This window comes from Podarcis gaigeae (assembly GCF_964106915.1).
Source record: "Podarcis gaigeae genome assembly, chromosome: 8".
Taxonomy (NCBI): Eukaryota; Metazoa; Chordata; class Lepidosauria; order Squamata; family Lacertidae; genus Podarcis; species Podarcis gaigeae.
Genome location: NC_139684.1, coordinates 9,811,128 through 9,831,316, shown reverse-complemented (window position 1 = coordinate 9,831,316; position 20,189 = coordinate 9,811,128). Strand labels below are relative to the sequence as shown.

At 51.6% G+C, this 20,189-nt stretch overlaps 1 protein-coding gene across 3 annotated transcripts in view; it reads left to right on the top strand.

The window, feature by feature from the left end:
• ATP13A2 (ATPase cation transporting 13A2) overlaps window positions 1-16,082 on the top strand; it is a 44,308-nt gene extending 28,226 nt beyond the window's left edge. For 2 of the 3 annotated variants that reach the window (XM_083750157.1, XM_083750156.1), the window contains exons 16-29: window positions 339-545; window positions 1,095-1,208; window positions 1,778-1,934; window positions 3,173-3,293; window positions 3,391-3,515; window positions 4,002-4,159; window positions 4,613-4,726; window positions 7,236-7,315; window positions 7,701-7,853; window positions 9,226-9,322; window positions 10,319-10,542; window positions 10,755-10,906; window positions 13,489-13,661; window positions 14,855-16,082. In XM_083750157.1, the coding sequence (XP_083606283.1) occupies window positions 339-545; window positions 1,095-1,208; window positions 1,778-1,934; window positions 3,173-3,293; window positions 3,391-3,515; window positions 4,002-4,159; window positions 4,613-4,726; window positions 7,236-7,315; window positions 7,701-7,853; window positions 9,226-9,322; window positions 10,319-10,542; window positions 10,755-10,906; window positions 13,489-13,661; window positions 14,855-15,034 (2,055 nt within the window). In that variant the 3' untranslated portion in view covers window positions 15,035-16,082. The remainder of the gene's footprint in view (window positions 1-338; window positions 546-1,094; window positions 1,209-1,777; window positions 1,935-3,172; window positions 3,294-3,390; window positions 3,516-4,001; window positions 4,160-4,612; window positions 4,727-7,235; window positions 7,316-7,700; window positions 7,854-9,225; window positions 9,323-10,318; window positions 10,543-10,754; window positions 10,907-13,488; window positions 13,662-14,854) is intronic. The other variant, XR_014567011.1, reaches the window with a different exon arrangement.
• The last annotated feature ends 4,107 nt before the right edge of the window (window positions 16,083-20,189 follow it).

The window sequence follows — 20,189 nt, the reverse complement described above, 5'->3', positions numbered from 1 at the left end:
ATACTATTTAGCCTGGAGATCTCACGTCTGAGGCTCTTAAGTCTCTCTCAGTTCCTCTCTGCCGGTCTTTTTGATAGTCCTTAATGTTAAACCCCAAAGCTCGAAGAGGCTCTGGCCCAACAGGATCCATGTTTCTTCCAGCCAGACCTCCATATTTAAAAACAAAGCCTATGGGGTACTCCATCTCTTGTTTCATACTCCTTTCAAGTCCAAATGCCCCCAAAGTTCCAACTTTCACCTCAAGCAAATTTGTAATCCTCAGGTCGGTGTGAGTGGGCTGCTAAGCTCACCAGCCTGTTGCCTTCCCCATGCTCTGACTTAGCCTGTGTCTCCCCTAGACAGGGACCCTCACGGAGGACGGCCTGGACATTTGGGGTGTGGTTCCCCTGGAGAACGGTTCTTTCTTGCCCCTCGTCCATGAGCTGCGCTGCTTGGACAGCGGCCCGCTGCTCTGCTGCTTGGCCACTTGCCACACCCTCTCTTGGCTTGGGGAGCAGCTCATTGGAGACCCCGTGGACCTCAAGCTGCTGGAATCCACTGGATGGGTGAGAGAGAGGCAGAGGCAGGGAGCGGAACCGATCCGAGCTCTGACTACACCGAGCCATGTTTGGAAGAGCCAAAGGAGGGGCTGGATCTTGTCACCCCGGCTGAGGAAAGGGAGGCCACAGCTCAGCTGGAGTAGACAGAAGGGAGATCAGCCCCAACGCTGGGATACGCACGCAGCCATTGTGGCAAATGATTATGATTCTTGGCCCGTTTCCAGTCTGCCGTCTTTCATGGTTGCTGTTTTAAAGGAAACTTGGATTGTAGAGGTGAAGGAAGACCTCTCTGTCCATTCAGACCTTGGGGAACCAGAGCTGATGTCAGGAGTTGGGACCTTCTTAGTCTCCTCCTGCCGCTTTCCTTTGTGGTTGCCTCCCTTCATTGAAATTTAGAGGGTCATCTCCCTGGGGGGCAGCGGCCCTGTTAAAATGGCAGTGGTGATAACAAAGGTCTAGATGGGCCCAGTGGTCTGACAATGCAAGGTGGGCACCCCAGGCTGGGGGCAATGGAGGGGGAGCCGCCTCTTCCTCTAATGCCTTCCTTCCTTCCAGAGCCAGGAGGAAACTGAAGGCGACGCAGAAGAGGCACAAGCGACCCAGCTTTTTGGGACCAGAGCCCTGGCGGTGATGAGGCCTCCACCAGTGGGAGAGCAGCATCATGGCAAGGTGAGGCTGTGGGGCATTTGCCTGCAAGTAGTTGTAGGTTAAACCACAGAGCCTAGGACTTGCCGATCAGAAGGTCGGCGGTTCGAATCCCTGTGATGGGGTGAGCTGCCGTTGCTCAGTCCCTGCTCCTGCCAACCTAGCAGTTCGAAAGCACGTCAAAGTGCAAGTAGATAAATAGGTACCGCTCTGGTGGGAAGGTAAACGGTGTTTCTGTGCACTGCTCTGGTTCGCCAGAAGCGGCTTAGTCATGCTGGCCACATGACCCAGAAGCTGTACACCAGCTCCCTCGGCCAGTAAAGCGAGATGAGCGCCGCAACCCCAGAGTCGACCACGACTGGACCTAATGGTCAGGGGTCCCTTTACCTTTTAGTTGTAGAGTGTTGTGAAACAGTGCTTGAGGGTGTTTGGTCCCATGGGAGAACAGGACCTGGGCCCCTTTCCCTCATCAGCCCTCCCTTCCCAATGCATGCTGGGATGGTAACGCTGAAAAGTGAGCTTGCAGGGTGGAAGACTCTGGCTTCTCTACCCTTCCCCTTGCCAACCATTCTGCCATTCTGTGTCTGACTTAGGAACACCCAGCGCCCGTGGCTATTCTCCGCCGCTTCCCGTTTTCCTCAGCCCTGCAGCGAATGAGTGTTCTGGTGAAGCCCACCGGCGGGGGGCCTTCACAGGCATACATGAAGGGGTCTCCAGAGATGGTGGCCAGCCTCTGCGATAAGGAATCGGGTCAGTCTACATGTCCTTTCTGGTATGGCCAACGTGGCTCTTTCTTCCCACCAGGTGTAACTACCGTATTTTTCGCTCTATAAGACGCACCACACCACAAGACGCACCTAGTTTTTGGAGGAGGAAAACAAGAAAAAATATATTCTGAATCTCAGAAGCCAGAACAGCAAGAGGGATCACTGCACAGTGAAAGCAGCAATCCCTCTTGCTGTTCTGGCTTCTGGGATAGCTGGGCAGCCTGCATTCGCTCCATAAGACGCACACACATTTCCCCTTACTTTTTAGGAGGGAAAAAGTGAGTCCTATAGAGCAAAAAATACGGTACCTACCTGCTCTCTACTAACCTGCATACAGTACTTGGTTTCTCTTCTTCCTGGGTGTTGTGCCACTTCTATTTTTGCTGGAGCCATTGGGGGTCCAGGGAGGGGCGTGTTGGGCCCAGGAACACCCAGGAACATCTCCTGAGTAGCTGAGCAGTGATGGGGTGCTTAGCATCACTTTGATGTTGGAAGAAGGTGTAGGGAGGTTGAAAAAATGAGGAAACACATTGTAGTTTGCAGTAAGCTGGGCAAAGATATGGCAGCAAATAATGAATCTAATGTCCCTGGTTGTTCAGGCTCGAAAGGGCTGATGTTGTCTGGCGGCAACAAGGGCTTTGCAACAAGGGCTTTGGTGTCACCCCAAGTGACTAGACGTGGTTCTTTCCTGGTCTGCACTTGGCAGCACTACGTCTCCCTCGGGTGGTGCTTTACTGGCATCTCCTGCAGGATTAGTTGGAAGTTTGGAGTTGGATTGGTCAGGTCCTGATGCCAGGCCATGCTGGACAGCAGATTGGACTGCTAACCGCACACACAGAACTGGAACTCACAATGGACCTGTAGGGGTAAAAAATAATAGCCTAGCCCTGCCCCCAGGTGATCAGGGCCACGCCACTCCAGATCCGGTAGCTGTTGACAAAATAGGTTGTTAAGGTCAAAGTCCTTGGACTGGCAGATGTGCCTGTTTGCTGCTGCAAGTTGATCTGAATTAAAAGCAAGATGGTTAATTGAAAACAACAAAGTGTTTAATTTACACTGAAATTGCCTAGGGTCCTGCAGAAGGAGAAGGGGATCCTCCAATGGGTGGGTAAAGGAACCCTCAGCAGCCAACTTTGGCATGTGGGGCTGTTGGGACAGGTCTTCCTTCTTGCCTTTTGCAGCGATGCATTCCTAAACCAACCCCCTCTCTTGGCATTGCAGTCCCTGCGGATTTCACCCAGACTTTGCGCCATTTCACCAGCGACGGGTTCCGGGTCCTTGGGCTGGCTTTCAAGCCCCTCGCTGCCATTGGGACATTCGAAGAGGCCCAGGACATGACAAGGTGCCTGGGAACCTGGCAGCGGCTTCCTCTCCGGCCTGGGCTCCCCTGCTCTGCCCAGAGGCCCACTGATAACGGGGGTTTCTCCTTGGGCCGGCAGGGAAGATGTGGAGAGCGGGATGGTCTTCCTGGGGTTCCTGGTGATGAAGAACGTTCTTAAGCCCGAGACTGCTCCAGTGATCCACTTACTGCACAACGCAGACATCCGAACCGTGATGGTCACAGGTATCAGACGGGGAAGAGGGCGGGGGATGCCTGTTTCTTTCTGTGTTTTGCATTTGTTGCCATCTAGGTGTGGTGACGTGGGTAGCGCTGTGGGTTAAACCACAGAGCCTAGGACTTGCCAATCAGAAGGTCGGCGGTTCGAATCCCCGCGATGGGGTGAGCTCCCGTTGCTCGGTCCCTGCTCCTGCCAACCTAACAGTTTGACAGTACGTCAAAGTGCAAGAAGATAAATAGGTATCACTCTGGCGGGAAGGTAAACGGCGTTTCCAGGCACTGCTCTGGTTCGCCAAAAGCGGCTTAGTCATGCTGGCCACATGACCCGGAAGCTGTACGCTTGCTCCCTCAGCCAATAAAGCGAGATGAGCGCCACAACCCCAGAGTCGGTCACGACTGGACCTAATGGTCAGGGGTCCCTTTACTTTACCTTAGGTGTAGTGAAGCCCAGCACCTCTGTTCCTCTCCCTCTCTTCTTCTCCCCACTACCAGGAGACAACATGCTGACTGCTGTGAATGTGGCCAAGAGCTGCCGGATGGTGAATGCCAAGGAACGGGTTCTCTTCGTCCACGCTGCCCCTCCTCGTGGCCGGGATGAGCCGGCTGCCCTCAGATTCGTCCCTTCCGAGCATCACCTGGAGCAGCCCGATGCAAGTCCTTCCCTACCCAAACTTCCTCTGTGGGCAGCCTGGCAAATCAAGTGCCTTCATGGCTCCCAGGGAGGTGGCACGCCAGGCCGCGTCTAGGATTTGGGAGGAGGAGAGGCAGGGAATGCCACCTTAAAAGCTCCTGGGGCATCTTGCCCAATGTGGTCACCCTGGCCCTGTCCATGAAAAGAGCTGAGCTTGACCAGTTATGGGGCACCTGATGCCAGTTTTCCTTAGAGAGACCTCGCTCCACTTTGCTCCCTTCCTGGTTTCTGGCCTGCTGTGCATCTTGCAGTCAGTGGGGTTGCAGTGCCCACCTCCTCCCTCTCTGTGCCAGCTGCAACCTTTACGTCACATTCCTGCCTGGCCTTGAGACCGGCCCAGGCCCTGGGGCAAGGCTTGGGAAGGTAGGGGCATTGGGAAGAGGCCTGAATATCAACTGCTGGGCTTTTGCAGGGTTCGTACCAACGGGAGAGCTACTTCCTGGAGCAGCAGCACCCGTACCACTTGGCCGTCAACGGGCAGTCCTTCGCAGTGCTTTGCGATCACTTTCCGGACCTCCTGCCAAAGGTAATGCTGGATGCAGGAGCTCAGCAGGATGAGAGGCAGAGATGCCTGCTGCTGCTGCCCAGCTGTCCATCCCTCCAGACCTCACCCCAGACCTCACCCCATCCTCTGGCAAAGGGCTTTCTCTGCTCACAGTCCCCAGATGCGCTGAACAGATGCAAGTCTGTAGGGGAAAGACTGCATAGCTCAGTGGTTAGATCACCTGCTCAGGTCTCAGATTCAATCTCCAACTAGCATGTAGGGCTGGGAGCAGTGGGGTGCAGTGAAATTTTTGTAGGGGAACAGCTTGCGAGGGCAACTGGGGTGTGTGTGTGTGTGTGTGTGATATCCTGCATGCTAGCATCAGGCCTCCTTCACTAAGCCAGGCAGAAGTTTCCCAGGGTTTTGGAAGGAGTTGCCAGGTCTCTGACAGGATGCTGGAGCTCTGCTGCCTCCTTCCCAAAGTTGGGCAGGCTTTGGGGAGGTGGAAGGAGGGCTCTTGGACCCTGTCAAAGCCTTGCTGCTCCCTCCCTTTGCTGGGCAGAAGTTTCCCAGGCTAAGGGAAGGAGGCACCAGGCTTTAATGCTTCAATACAGTGGTGCCCCGCAAGACGAATGCTTCACAAAACGAAAAACGCGCAAGACGAAAGGGTTTTTCGGTTTTTGCATCGCTTCGCAAGACGAATTTCTCTATGGGCTTGCTTCGCAAGACGAAAACGTCTTGCGAGTTTGTTCGCTTTTTTCCTAAAGCTGCTTGAAGAGGCGCAGTTGCGACGGACCGTGCTTCGCAAGACGAAAAACATCGCAAGACGAAAAGACTCGCGGAACGAATTAATTTCGTCTTGCGAGGCACCACTGTACTCTAATTTATTGGGAACATTAAGGGGGCTAGCTTACTCCCCCTAGTCCAATGACTTGCTGGGAGGGACCCCTGCCTAAAACCCTGGAGGGAGCCACTACCAGTCAGTGTAGGCAGTATTGAGCCAGATGGACCCAGTGGTCTGATGTGGTATCAGGCAGCTTTCTTTGTTCCTGTGCAAGTCCTCAAAGATCTGACTCACGGCATCAGAATGGAAGCTGCTGGCTTGCTTTTTTCTAGAGCCTGATGCTGTCTTTTGAGGGAGGGAGAAGGGGGTTGCCCTGCAGAAGCCCCCAGGGACAATCTCCAGTGGAAAAGGGTCCGGTAGCAGGAGGAGGCGAAGACCCCTCCTCTGCCCCAATGCACCTACCAAGAGCCACGACCGCGGGAGCCGGTTCAAAAGTCCTGTCCCTGCTCTGCACCTCATGGGGGTGTCTCTTCAAAGCTGGCACGATTGCTTGCTATTATTGATGATCATTCGTCAGTAAGGTGATTGATTGGCTTCTTGTTCTACCTCTTAGAGCTGATGAATGTTCGCAGGGACGTTAAAGGGTGCTACATTCACCCGACTTTTACGTGGAATCACGTGCAATGCTGCTGCAAGGAGTAACATTGCTCCCCAAAGTCAGATGCCCCAGAACTTTCCCCTGGCTGGGGAGGAGGAGAGGGGCGTTGAACAAAATTGGCCAGAAATCCACTCTTGTCAATTAAAGATGGCCGATTCTTTGTGCCACAAGCGCCCCTTAGCCCAGGAAACAAGGAAGGTGCCTTATTCCAAGTCTATCCAGCCTCCAGCTCCCATCAGCTTCTGGCAGCCCATCCAGTGGCCAAGAATGATGGAACCTGTAGTCAGCATCTTGTGTGGAGGGTCTCCAGTTCCCCAACCCTGGTTCAGCATCTCCTCAGTAGGGAGGGGAATTTCTCAGCCTCACCTACAGGTGTTGCCAAGGAACTTTTGCACACAAAGCCCAAGAGCTGCAGACCTCCGCTGTGGCTGCCGTTCCTCGGAGGAGGCCCTGCCATCCCGCTAAGTGATCCCCCTCCTTCTGTGAGCTGCCTTGGACATCTTGTGATTCTCGAGGCAGTGGCAGCTCTGAAACAGATTCTAGAGAGCCAGTGTGGTGTAGTGGTTAAGAGCAGTGGACTCATAATCTGGTGAACTGGGTTCGCATCTCCACTCCTCCACATGCAGCTGCTGGGTGACATTGGACTAGTCACACTTCTCTGAAGTCTCTCAGCCCCACTCATCTCACAGAGTGTTTGTTGTGGGGGAGGAAGGGAAAGGAGAATGTTAGCCGCTTTGAGACTCCTTCGGGTTGTGATAAAGCGGGATGTTGTTTAGTCGTTTAGTTGTGTCCGACTCTACGTGACCCCATGGCCCAGAGCACGCCAGGCCCTCCTGTCTTCCACTGCCTCCCGCAGTTTGGTCAAACTCATGCTGGTAGCTTCGAGAACACTGTCCCACCATCTCATCCTCTGTCATCCCCTTCTCCTTGTTCCCTCCATCATTCCCAACATCAGGTTCTTTTCCAGGGAGTCGTCTCTTCTCATGAGGTGGCCACAGTATTGGAGCCTCAGCTTCAGGATCTGTTCTTCCAGTGAGCACTCAGGGCTGATTTCCTTAAAGCGGGATACCAAATCCAAACTCTTCTTCTTCTCTCTCTGCCTTCTGCAGATACTGGTCCGGGCCACCATTTTTGCCCGGATGTCGCCCGACCAGAAAACTCTCCTGGTCCAGAACTTGCGAGATCTGAAGTAAGTCTGTGGCATTTTTAGGGGGACGCTCCACCACCCACCCCTATCCCACTGCCAGGATACTGTGGGGGGAGTTGCAAAGGCGTGTGATGGGCGAGGGATTTGTTCCAGAACCACAGGAAGAGATGGCGTTGTCACTTCTGTGGGTGAGAGCAATGGAAATCCTTATGGACAGGGGAAAGAACCTTGAATTGTGGCTGTGGGGCTGCCATTGCTCCAGACACTTTGGCATTCCTCTTTGATAAAGTTGTAGAGAAGGGGGTGGGTTTGGTTGGGGGTAGGGGGTGTTGGGCAGAATTGACACCAGGGCCTTCCAGCGTGTTGGTCCCTGGTGGAAGCGGGGAAATGAGGCTCCAACTCTCCTCTCCCATGTGTTGGTTCACAGCTACTGCGTGGGGATGTGTGGGGATGGTGCCAATGACTGTGGAGCTCTGAAGGCGGCCGATGTGGGCATCTCGCTTTCCGAAGCGGAAGCCTCCGTGGCGTCGCCATTCACTTCCAAGATAGCCAACATCGAGTGTGTCCCCATCGCCATCCGGTAGGTCTGGGGAGAATCGACCTTTCTGGGAGGCTGAGCTTGCAGTAGATGGTCCTCTTTCCCACCATCGTCTCAAAAAATGTAGCTCCAACTCTTTAATTGGACCTAGAAATATTTTGGGGGGTTCCTCTAAAAGAGCAGGGAACGCGGGTGGCACTGTGGTCTAAACCACTGAGCCTAGAGCTTGCAGATCAGAAGGTCAGCGGTTTGAATCCCTGCGACGGGGTGAGCTCCCGCTGCTCGGTCCCTGCTCCTGCCAACCTAGCAGGTCGAAAGCATGTCAAAGTGCAAGTAGATAAATAGGTACCACTACGGCGGGAAGGTAAACGGCATTTCCGTGCGCTGCTCTGGTTTTGCGAGAAGCTGCTTAGTCATCTTGGCCACATGACCCGGAAGCTGTACGCCGGCTCCCTTGGCCAATAAAGCGAGATGAGCGCCGAAACCCCAGAGTCGTCCGCGACTGGACTTAACTATCAGGGGTCCTTTACCTTTACCTTTTACCTAAAAGAGCAAGAGAGGTGCTTTTGGATAATCATTTATTTCCCTTTTAAAAAAAGTTGTGAACTTAGTGGCATGGACTTCACACATGCTAGCCACTATGGTAAATTTTGATGAAAATACCTTGGAAGAACAGCAGCTGGCAGAAAGGGAAATGTTTTTCCCTTACAGAAGCAAACCCTTCTGAGTCTTCCTGCCCACATGCATCACTACCTCCTTAAAACACAAAAGGAAACCTCAGGGTGGGTGTCCCAAGTTTTGGGCCCCTGGTTTGTGTGGGATCTCATTAGAATTGATGTGCATGCAGTATTGGGGGGGGGCACCCTTTATATCTAAGTGAGGTGGTGCTGTGGGTTAAACCACAGAGCCTAGGGCTTGCCGATCAGAAGGTTGGCGGTTCGAATCCCCGCAACAGGGTGAGCTCCCGTTGCTTGGTCCCTGCTCCTGCCAACCTAGCAGTTCGAAAGCACATCAAGTACAAGTAGATAAATAGGTACCACTCCAGCGGGAAGGTAAATGGTGTTTCCGTGCGCTACTTTGCTGGCCACGTGACCCGGAAGCTGTACGCCGGCTCCCTCAGCCAATAAAGCGAGATGAGCGCTGCAACCCCAGAGTTGGCTATGACTGGACCTAGTGGTCAGGGGTCCGTCTACCTTTAAGGAAATGCAGGCAGGGGAAGAAGCTGAAGCCACAACAGGGCATGTTAAAATGCTCTTTTCTTTAGGCAAAAAACCCCACCAAACTGTTTACGATGCCTAGTTGTGCTTACTTTGGAATGATTGTGGATGAGTAAAGTTTCTTAAGTTTCACTGGGTCTTCCCCACCCTGATACATTCTCTGGTGTTAATTTTTCCTGGCAATCTTGGCCCTTTAGGGAAGGGAGATGTTCTCTGGTCACCTCCTTTGCGGTCTTCAAATACATGGCACTCTACAGCCTCGTACAGTTTGTCTCTGTGCTCCTGCTCTACACGGTAAGGATTGCGTGTAAAAGAAAAACTTCCTTCCTGCTCTCGTGTTTCCATGCTTGCTGCAGGATGCTGGTGATTCTATTGAAGTTCCACTATTGTACATTTGCAAGTTTGAGGGGGCTCCAGAGCACTTTCTGGCTGTATTTTGAAGCCACAAATGAGACATGTTTGCACACTTATAGGCCCATATGCCAAAGACAGCACAGTGGACTTCAAGACAGATGGGATCCTGTACAGTGGTACCTCGGGTTAAGTACTTAATTCGTTCTGGAGGTATGTTCTTAATCTGAAACTGTTCTTAACCTGAAGCACCGCTTTAGCTAATGAGGCCTCCTGCTGTGCCGCCGGAGTCCGATTTCTGTTCTCATCCTGAAGCAAAGTTCTTAACCCAAGGTACTATTTCTGGGTTAATGGAGTCTGTAACCTGAAGTGTATGTAACCTGAGGTACCACTGTATTTATATATAGTTATCCTTTATTAGGCATAGCAAACCACACATTGTCAAACAGACACTGTATACAAATTGTGCAAAATACGAGCTCAACATAATAAGGTTTGTCCCGGTCAGATCTTTAACTCCAGAGAAAATCAATGGATCCTGTATTTGATAGGTCCCTCTGGATTCGGAATACTAAATATTCGCTCATATGATCACAGTTGATTATTTCTTCAAGCTCTTCTCCCTTTTTTTGTTGGGGAGGCCTGTCCTCCTCTCCAACTGCTTCTAATCTTTTTCATAAACCTGTGCATGCTGTTAGGCCACTACAGCATCCCGTGGCAATGAGTCCCACAGGTTAGGATGTGCATAGCAATTGCAACGCAAACGCTCTGACCCATCCAGCCCATTTTCCTGTCCCAGGAGAGGCTCATACTGTGCCGCTGTAATCTCAAATGGTAGGGGGGGTGTAGGTGGCAGAATTAAAGGTAGACTGCTCCTGAACCGTGGAGGCTCTGTTTCTTGAAAGTGGGCACATCAATCGTCTTCCCACCCCAACCCAGATCAACACCAACCTGAGCGATCTGCAGTTTTTGTTCTTTGACCTGATCATCACCACCACGGTGGCTGCTCTGATGGGCAGGACGGCGCCGGCGAAGGATCTGGGCCCCAAGCGCCCGCAAGGAGCCCTCATCAACATCATCGTCCTGAGCAGCCTCGCCCTCCAGACCAGCCTCTTCATCGCCATCCAGGTCACCAGCTACTACATCACTGTCTCTCAGCTGTGGTAAGCAATGGGCGCAGGGGTGAAACCAGAATGATGGGAAGTTGAGGAGGAGGAGGTGTCGGCCGTGGCAAGCTCTCAGGCTGGCATTTTCCAATTTGATTTGGCTGCCCTGCCAGTTCCAACCTGCTGGTCAAAGAGGACCCCCTTTCTCCGGCCATCAAGGCCCAGGGATGGGTGGTTGAGTCTTGTTGTGTCTCCTACCTCTGCCCCAGGTACGTCCCCTTGAACAGTACGGTGGCAGCCCCTCAGAACCTCCCGAATTACGAAAACACCGTCGTCTTCTGTATTTCCGGGTTCCAGTACCTCATCCTGGCAGTAGCCATGTCCAAAGGGCAGCCCTTCCGCAAGCCCCTCTACACAAACGGTGAGTCTTCCCCCTCCGCAAGAGATTCCTTGACACCGTCCTCCATCTCCACTGCCAAACCTTAGGGAGAAGTGAATCTCAGTCCGTCCCCCACTCTCTTCCTCTTCATGTTTGGGCTTCTCCCTCTTCCCCAAGCAGCCATTGACTCTTGTGAGCTTCCCACTGATCTTCGCTTCCATTTGCAGAAGCTGCCCAGCTCGTGCCCATTCTGATGCTGGTACTTTTACTTATTTTTATTATTTGTGAGTCGGGGGACCCGCCACCCGCATAGGAGTATAATAAGACACAAAGACACATTATTTTAGGTTAATGGGCAAAATTAACCTAACTTTTATTGGTTACAGCATGTGAGTAGTATTGGCTTAGGCATTGGATGAAACAGCAATACCAGACTCCACCCCGCACAGCCAGGAGTCATATTAGGGTTAACAACGAATGGGAGGAGCTTGTTGATGCAAATACAACTGGAAGCTCCCCCATGACGTCACCGGGGGTCGTGCCATGGCCCTAGCCACCAGCAGGGCATCAGACAGGATCCACGACCGCCGGATTCCTTTAACGGAATACCCAAAAGAGGAGGGGTAGATGATAGCGCATACCCAATCCTCCAACACAGCACACATATTCCAATGCCTAAATGCCAATATCAGAAAGTTGTGACGAATTGCTATGAGGTAGGCGAAGAAACCAAGAGGCTGGTGCCAATTTGCCAAATGGATAAAAAAGTCCTACCAGGCCCTTGGGCAACTAAGGCAACCAACCGAAGTCCATAGCAAGGTCAATATGCAAAAGAAGCTGACCTAAGAGGGAGGGAGGGCAGGAGATCCGAAGAAAACAGGAACAGACTGGGAGCTGAGCGCTGCCGCGGCCGTTTAAATGCAGCTAGCCCCGCCCACCAGCTGGCCCTATTGGTCGGCTGGGAGGCTTGGCCGCAGCGGCAGAAGCAATCAAGAGCAGGGAGCCGAAAACGCCTCCCTGCCCCAGCGGGAGGCTGCTCCCGCTCACAACCCCTGCCCTCTGGGAGGAGGAGAGGCCTTCCTTCACAAAATCTGTTACCTAGCCTTCACTCTAAGGTCGCAGTTAGAACAAGGTAATATGCACAGTGATCAGAAGGTCGGCGGTTTGAATCCCTGCAACGGGGTGAGCTCCTGTTGCTCAGTCCCAGCTCCTGCCAACCTAGCAGTTCAAAAGCATGTCAAAGTGGAAGTAGATAAATAGGTACCGCTCCAGAGGGAAGGTACGGTAAACAGTGTTTCCGTGCGCTGCTCTGGTTCGCCAGAAGTGGTTTAATCATGCTGGCCACATGACCCGGAAGATGTACGCCGGCTCCCTCGGCCAGTAAAGCAAGATGAGCGTCGCAACCCCAAAGTCGGTCACAACTGGACCTAATGATCAGGGGTCCCTTTACCTTTACTTAAGAACAAATGTGTTGAGGTATGTGCACACACACACACACACACACACACACACATGCATGTGTATGTCAACACGCATGTATGTAAACATGGGTGTGTCTGTGCCAAACTGAGTTGTTGACCCAGGTGGAAGAAAGCCTAGTTTCACCCCTGCCTCCAGAGTTCATAGTCTGAAAGCTTACCCTGAAGGTCCATTGCCCTCTACAGATAACATGCCTGGACTTGGTTGGAGCAAGCTGCTAAGAGCTTTCCATGGATGCTTACTGCTTGCTACCAGAAGCGGCTTAGTCATGCTGGCCACATGACCCGGAAACTGTACGCCGGCTCCCTTGGCCAGTAAAGCGAGATGAGTGCCGCAACCCCAGAGTCGGCCACGACTGGACCTAATGGTCAGGGATCCCTTTACCCTTTATAAAACCAGAGTAAGCAGTTTTTAAAAACCACACACAGGTAAAAACCATTCCAAGCAGAAGAGAGCACCAAACACGAACCCCTTCCCTGCCAGAGGCCGTGGGTGAAGCGGGGCATCTTCTTGGTCCTGATAGTCTGAGCTGGAGGGGTTGGAATACGCCTATGGGGCTGTCTGTGGCTTGTGGAAGGGCGAGACCCACAAGGGCCCATGCTCTTGAAAGTGCCCCTTTTTATGTCGTAAGCCTTAGAACAAAGCTCTCCAAACTGTGCGTCGTGACACATTAGTGTGTAGGTGTGTCACACGAACGCTCCCCAGGGTTGGGAAGGCGGTAGATTAACCTCCAGTTGGCTAGCAAAGTGTAATTACTGTCTTGCAAAATGTCTGAAAAGCAGGTCAGTTTGGAAAGCTCTGCCTTAAAAATCATAGAATTGTAGAGTCGGGAGGAACCACGAGAGACATATAGTCCAAACCTCTGCAATGCGGGAATCTTTTGCCCAACGTGGGACTCGAACCCTGAGCCTGAGACGTAAGAGTCTCGCGCTCTTACCAACTGAGCCGTCCAGGAATCTTTTGCCCAACATGGGACTCGAACCCTGAGCCTGAGATGTAAGAGTCTCGCGCTCTTACCAACTGAGCCATCCAGTTAGACTTGCGGCGTATGCGTCTGCCTGCCTGCCTGCCTCCCAGCATGTTGTAAGGGCTCATCCTTTTCCTTGCTTCTCAATACTTTCTCCTTGTTCCCCTCCGCCCCGCAGTGGTGTTCTTGATAGCCTTAATCATCCTTTTCGGCCTCATGATCTGGTTAACCCTTTACCCGCTGGGCTTCATGAGATACCTCTTGAAACTGAAGGCCATCGACGACCTGAACTTCAAGCTCGCCCTTCTGGGGATGGCTGCTCTACACTTCTTCACAGCCTTCATGCTGGAGGTATTGGGTGGGCAGGGGGAGAGAGTTACAAGTCATGGCCAAGAGGGAGGCCGGGGACATGGTGTCTGAGAAAAGGATGGAGGGGGAAGGAACAGGGAGAAGGGAGCTTGCGCCTCTTCCTTTTCCTCCTCCTGCTCCCCTTCTCTAAACACTTGAGTAACAACAACAACTACAAATTATTATTTATACACCTCCCATCTGGCTGGGTTTCCCCAGCCACTCTGAGTGGCTTCCAACAAACATTAAAAATACATTAAAACATCAGTCCTTAAAAGCTTCCCTAAACAGGGCTGCCTTCAGATGTCTTCTAAACGTCAGCTAGTTGTTTATTTCCTTGACATCTGGTGGGAGGGCGTTCCACAGGGCGGGCGCCACTACCGAGAAGGCCCTCTGCCTGGTTCCCTGTAACTTGGCTTCTCGCAGCGAGGGAACCACCAGAAGGCCCTCAGTGCTGGATCTCCGTGTCCGGGCAGAACAATGGAGGTGGAGACGCTCCTTCAGGTATACAGGACCGAGGCCGTTTAGGACTTTAAAGGTCAACACCAACACTTGGAAACGTACTGGGTGCCAGTGTAGGTCTTTTAAGACCGGTGTTATATGGTCTCGGAGGTCGCTCCCAGTCACCAATCTAGCTGCAGCATTTTGGATTAGTTGTAGTTTCCAGGTCCCCTTCAAAGGTAGCCAGCCCCACATAGAGCGCATTGCAGTAGTCCAAGCGAGAGATAACTAGAGCATGCACCACTCTGGCGAGACAGTCTGTGGGCAGGTAGGGTCTCAGCCTGCATACCAGATGGAGCTGATAAACAGCTGCCCTGGACACAGAATTGACCTGCACCTCCATGGACAGCTGTGGGTCCAGAATGACTCCCAGGCTGTGCAGCTGGTCCTTCAGATGACAAGCGACGGCTCCTGACGAATGTTGGCTTTCTAAAAAGGGTTAGGCAAATCTGAGGGTGTGGGTGTGTGAGAGGAAGGGCCCACCTGTAGCTAATAACCATGGCCCTTGAGTGAAACCTACACATTAAGGGGCAGTCTACCCCTGTGTGCCAGGTTGGGAACAGGCCACAGAGAGGGAGCTGCTGCCTTCCAGCCTCGCCAGAGAAGCCTCTGTCGTGGGAGCTGCTGTTGGGTGCAGTGGGCATGGCAGAGCGGCCAGCCTCTCAGGCTCTCTCTCTCTCTTCCGCCCTCTCCAGACCTGCCTGGACTACGGGCTTCTCAACGGCCTCCGGAACCTGTGTGGGAAAAAGTCGTCGAAGAAGCTCTTCAAAAGGCTGGAGAAGGAGTTGAGCCAGCAGCAGCCCTGGTGGCCTCCGCTCCATGAACCCATCTTTGCCACTTCCACTGCCACCCAAATCACCCCTGTCATGAGGTGACGCTGGGTGCAGACACACGATGCCTGTGTGGACATGAAAGACGGAGGCGCCTCTTCTGCGCCTTCCCTTGGTACGGGACCATTTTATTTATTTCCACTGGTCGCTACACTGTCCTTCATTCCGCTGCTACCCGCTTGGCAAAAGACCCCGGAAACCACACTCCACACTCCTCCTCCATTTAAAGTCCTTGTGTTACCTGCTGCCCCACTTGCCAAGGTGGTGGCAGGAGGCGGTCAGGTGCCCCTTCATAGCAAGAGAAGCCCCCCCCCCCCATGCCAGCCGTCAGCTCTAAAATCTGAGACCTGTCTGGGAGTGGGAAGAGTTGTACCTCACCCGAGTTGAAAGCTTGCAGACGGGCTAGATTTGGCTTGGTCCGTCTCCTGGCGTGAGATGGGGGCAGGCTATGCCACATTGCCATGAAGGGACCGGTGTGTTTCCTGCCAGCCATTCCGGGCTTTGTTTTTGAGCCTGGTTGGCAACTGGATTCTGGCTGAGGTTCCTTGCAGCTCTGGAAGAATTCCAAAGAGGAAGCCTTGACTGGTACAATTTTTGTGGGGGCGCGAACCAGGCGACCCTAGCCCAGCCCTCCTGTGTCAGCCAGGTGGGCAGATAGTTCAGCGTGGCTCTGCTTTGCCCCAGTAGAGGTGGGGTCACTCCAGCGGCGTTGGTGGTGAGGGCTGGGTTGCAATGGTGCCGCCTGTACTTGCCCAAGTGACCGTATTTCCTGTGGACAGACTTGCAAGGAGAATGGAGCCCCCTGTGATTTGGACGCTGTCATGTGTCCCTCCTCCATGCCAGAATTACTGGAAATTGTAGCAATTTGCACCAGCCTCAAAATGAGAAAGCTCATCAGGGCTGTGTGTGTGTGTATGTGTATGTGTGTGGTTTGCAATAGGGCCATCTCCCCCATCCTTACCCCAAAATCACCCATTCCGCAAGAAAAATGTAAAAGGTTACGTGAAAGGATGGATGCGCTGAGAGTGAGAGAACCCAGTTCTGTATGGTTATGAACGAGTCTCACAATAAACAGATGATATTTTCTGGGCAATTCTGTTCTTCCTTTTAACAGATACATATCCTGCTTTGTGATTAGTTCACAGACGTTCAGAGGGAAGCTAATAACTTAAAGCCACCCTTGGGGAAAACACAGACGTGCAGCTGCACCCACAATGCTTGAAAGCAGCGGCACAGTGGCAAAGAAAGCTAAATTTGGCTATAAAACTGTGAAAAGAAAACCCAGCTCCAGAGTCAAAGAATTGAGGAAGGAAAGAGTTGCTCTGTTGGGCTCAACTGGGTCTCTGCTTTCATGGGAATCACTGGGGTTGGTACAAAGTAAGGTGAAACAGTTTGCTTCAGTGAAGCACCTGAGAGGGGCGGCAGCTGGAGGTTGATTAGAAGCTGCCATCGCACCCACCTGCCCTTGGGCTCTCATCCTGGCTCTCTTGTGCCTTCCTGGAGGGTCTCCCATTTTGAAAATCAGAGTGTTATGATTTCCGCTCCCTCCAAGGAACAAGAGGATAGGAGGAGGGGGTGATGTCAGGGGAGGGTGAAGTTGTTAACAGCACGGTATTAAAAACGGAGCCCTGTGTGGAAGTGGCCGAGGGACAGAGGCACTGGAGGAGTTAGGGGTTTGGCTCAGGTTCTGCAGTGGCGTCTCAGGCAGCTGCAAATCAAGGACAGGCATGTACTAGAAAGGGAATAATAATAATAATAATAATAATAATAATAATAATAATAATAATAATAATAATAATAATAATAAAAAAAATAATAATAATAATAAAAATAAAAATAAAAATAAAAATAAATTTATTATTTATACCCCGCCCATCTGGCTGGGTTTCCCCAGCCACTCTGGGCGGCTTCCAACAGAACAGTAAAATACAATAACCTATTAAACATTAAAAGCTTCCCTAAACAGGGCTGGCTTCAGATGTCTTCTAAAAGTTTGGTAGTTATTTTTCTCTTTGACATCTGGTGGGAGCGCCTTCCACAGGGCGGGTGCCACTACCGAGAAGGCCCTCTGCCTGGTTCCCTGTAACTTGGCTTCTCGTAGCGAGGGAACCGCCAGAAGGCCCTCGGCACTGGACTTCAGTGTCAGGACAGAACGGTGAGCAGCAGTGAGCTGAGGCAAGGATAGCCCCCCACCCCACCCTGTGCCCCCACAACCAAGAGCGGCCCAAGCTATTTTGCCGCCAGAGGCAAAGGATAAGATGTTGCAGGGGTGGCCAACTCCCAAGAGACTGCGATCTACTTTCAGAATTAAAATCTGGCAGTGATCTACCCCCATTTTTAGGGGTTCAGCAGCTCAAATTTGTTGAGGTTTTTTGGGAGGATGAAAGCCCTGTTTTGGGGGGGGGGTTAAGGGGCAGGGTTTTGGGGGCGGGGAATTCCGTTTTTGAGGGGGAAGGAAGGCAAGGGAAGTTGGGGTTAAGTCATTCACAAAATCATCGCTATGTATGAAAACAGCCACACAGAGGGAGGTCCATCTTCCCTTCTTGAGTTCAAACAATGGAGGGTGGAATTGGGGGGGAGGGACAGGAGTCCGATTTACCAACACACAGGAAAGGGACCCAGAGATCGACCGCGGTCTACCAAAATCGCGGGGATCTACCTGAGATTTTGCATTTCCCCTTCTGCACAAAATCATGACTAAACAGGGTCCTACATCACACCCTGAGGGCAGCAAGGAAGCTTAGGGGCTGCAGGGCAGGGAAGGTGACACACATTTTTAGTCACTTTCTGCCCCTCGGAATTTGCTGCCTCGTGGAAGGGCTGGTCATGCCCAAAACAAGGATGGGGTAAAAAAAGAAAAATGTGTGTGAATGCAACAGGGGGCAGCCTCCTCCATATTTGCCTGGCTTGCCTCATTTAAGTACCAGCCACCTGCTCCTGTCCACTTAAAAAGAATGGTAAAGGTAAAGGTAAAGGTACCCCTGCCCGTACGGGCCAGTCTTGACAGACTCTGGGGTTGTGCGCCCATCTCACTCAAGAGGCCAGGGGCCAGCGCTGTCCGGAGACACTTCCGGGTCACGTGGCCAGCGTGACATCGCTGCTCTGGCGAGCCAGAGCTGCACACGGAAACGCCGTTTACCTTCCCGCTAGAAAGCGGTCCCTATTTATCTACTTACACCCGGAGGTGCTTTCGAACTGCTAGGTTGGCAGGCGCTGGGACCGAGCAGCGGGAGCGCACCCCGCCGCAGGGATTCGAACCGCCGACCTTTCGATCGGCAAGTCCTAGGCGCTGAGGCTTTAACCCACAGCGCCACCTGCGTCCCCAAAAAGAATGGGAAGCAGCCTTAATGCAACAGACAGAATTGTAAAAGAAAGCAGAGTCCCAGAAAAAAAGTTAAAAACACCCAGAAGTGATTTCACACATTTTTTCCGTAATTTCACGTTCTCCTAAACCTGTGGGTCACAATTTCACACGTTCGAAGTATTTTCCAGAATGCTGCTTTCTCCTGACTTGCGGGTCACGATTTCCACGTATGTATGTCAGCGGCTAACTACCCCTAAATGGAATCTCTTATGGAGGTACAGGAAGGCAACTTGATTCTTAAGGTCGGGATCTTCAGCTCTTGAGCATAAAATCCCTTAAAAGCGGTGGAATTGACTATGAAATATATGTGAGAGAAGGCTGCAAGTCTCTCAAGGCCAGGTTCTGTTCCGACGACCGCAACCTATTAGTATAAAGAAACGACAACTTCTGCACCTCAGCCTGGTTTAATCACTGTCAAGAATTATTGAAGTGTATCTCCTTATCTCTCATCTTTTTCTTAACAGATAGCCAAAGTGTAGAATTTTCATCCATTCAACTCTGTGTGTGTATGCTAGGTCTTTCAAATTCGCCTCTTCTTGTTCTCTGGTAGTACGCATGCCCCCACCCTCAACAGAAAACACTGCTCAGGTGTGGTTATAAAAGGCAGGCCCCCTTATAAATGGAACTGCAATTCTTTAACTGCCTTGTTTTTTTGGAGACTACACACAACTGAAGATTCCTCCCTAATTCACATCTTTGCATGCTTACTGTTGCATAAGCCCACTGAGGTCAATGAGACAAACTCCATAAATGTGATTAGGAGCGTACTCTCAGCTACAGTCACACAGTGCTTTATGTAAAACCAGATAACATAGTGCAGGCATGGGCAGACTTAAGATTTGATTTTTTAAAAATCTAGGGCTCCAAGATCTAACCAGAACCAGGTGCAAAAGTCATACAGTTAGAAAAATGCAACTGAGCACATTTTGAAATAATTCATTTTTAGTACTAGAACTGATCTGAACAGTTCACTATTAGTTTTCTTAATTTGGTGCAAAAATGGTTGTCCCTATTATTGGAAGACAGAGATCTTGCCCATCTGCAAAACAGCCAGAGCTCTACCAGATCTCAATCTTACTTCTGCCCATCTTTGCCATAATGCATAGCACTCCAGTATTATTCAAAAAGAGTTGTGCAACAGAGAATGCTTAATTCACAATGCCATATAGCAGCCCTTGCCAATGTAGGGCCCTCCAGATGTTCTGCACTACAACTTCCATCAGCCCCAGCCAGCCAGAAGTTGCGCCTGCTGAAAACCTTATTTCAGCAAGCCTATCCAGGCATAATTCATATTTGTTATTAAAAGTTTTATCAACCTTATGGCATTTAAGAGTTCTGGAATTAAAGTTGCAGCCTAAAACACCTGGCAGATTTCAGGCTGGTAAGGTAAAAGGTAAAGGGACCCCTGACCATTAGGTCCAGTCGTGACCGACACTGGGGTTGCGACACTCATCTCGCTTTATTGGCCAAGGAAGCCGGTGTACAGCTTCCGGGTCATGTGGCCAGCACGACTAAGCCGCTTCTGGCAAACCAGAGCAGCGCACGGAAACGCCGTTCACCTTACCACCAGAGTGGTACCTATTTATCTACTTGCACTTTGACGTGCTTTCGAACTGCTAGGTTGGCAGGAGCTGGGACTGAACAATGGGAGCTCACCCTGTAACGGGGATTTGAACCACTGACCTTCTATCGGCAAGTCCTAGGCTCTGTGGTTTAACCCACCACGCCACCTGTGTCCCCAGTATAGTTCATATTTGTTATTAAAAGTTTTATCAACCTTATTGCATTTAAGAGCTCTGGAATTAAAGTTGCAACCTAAAACATCTGGCAGACCTC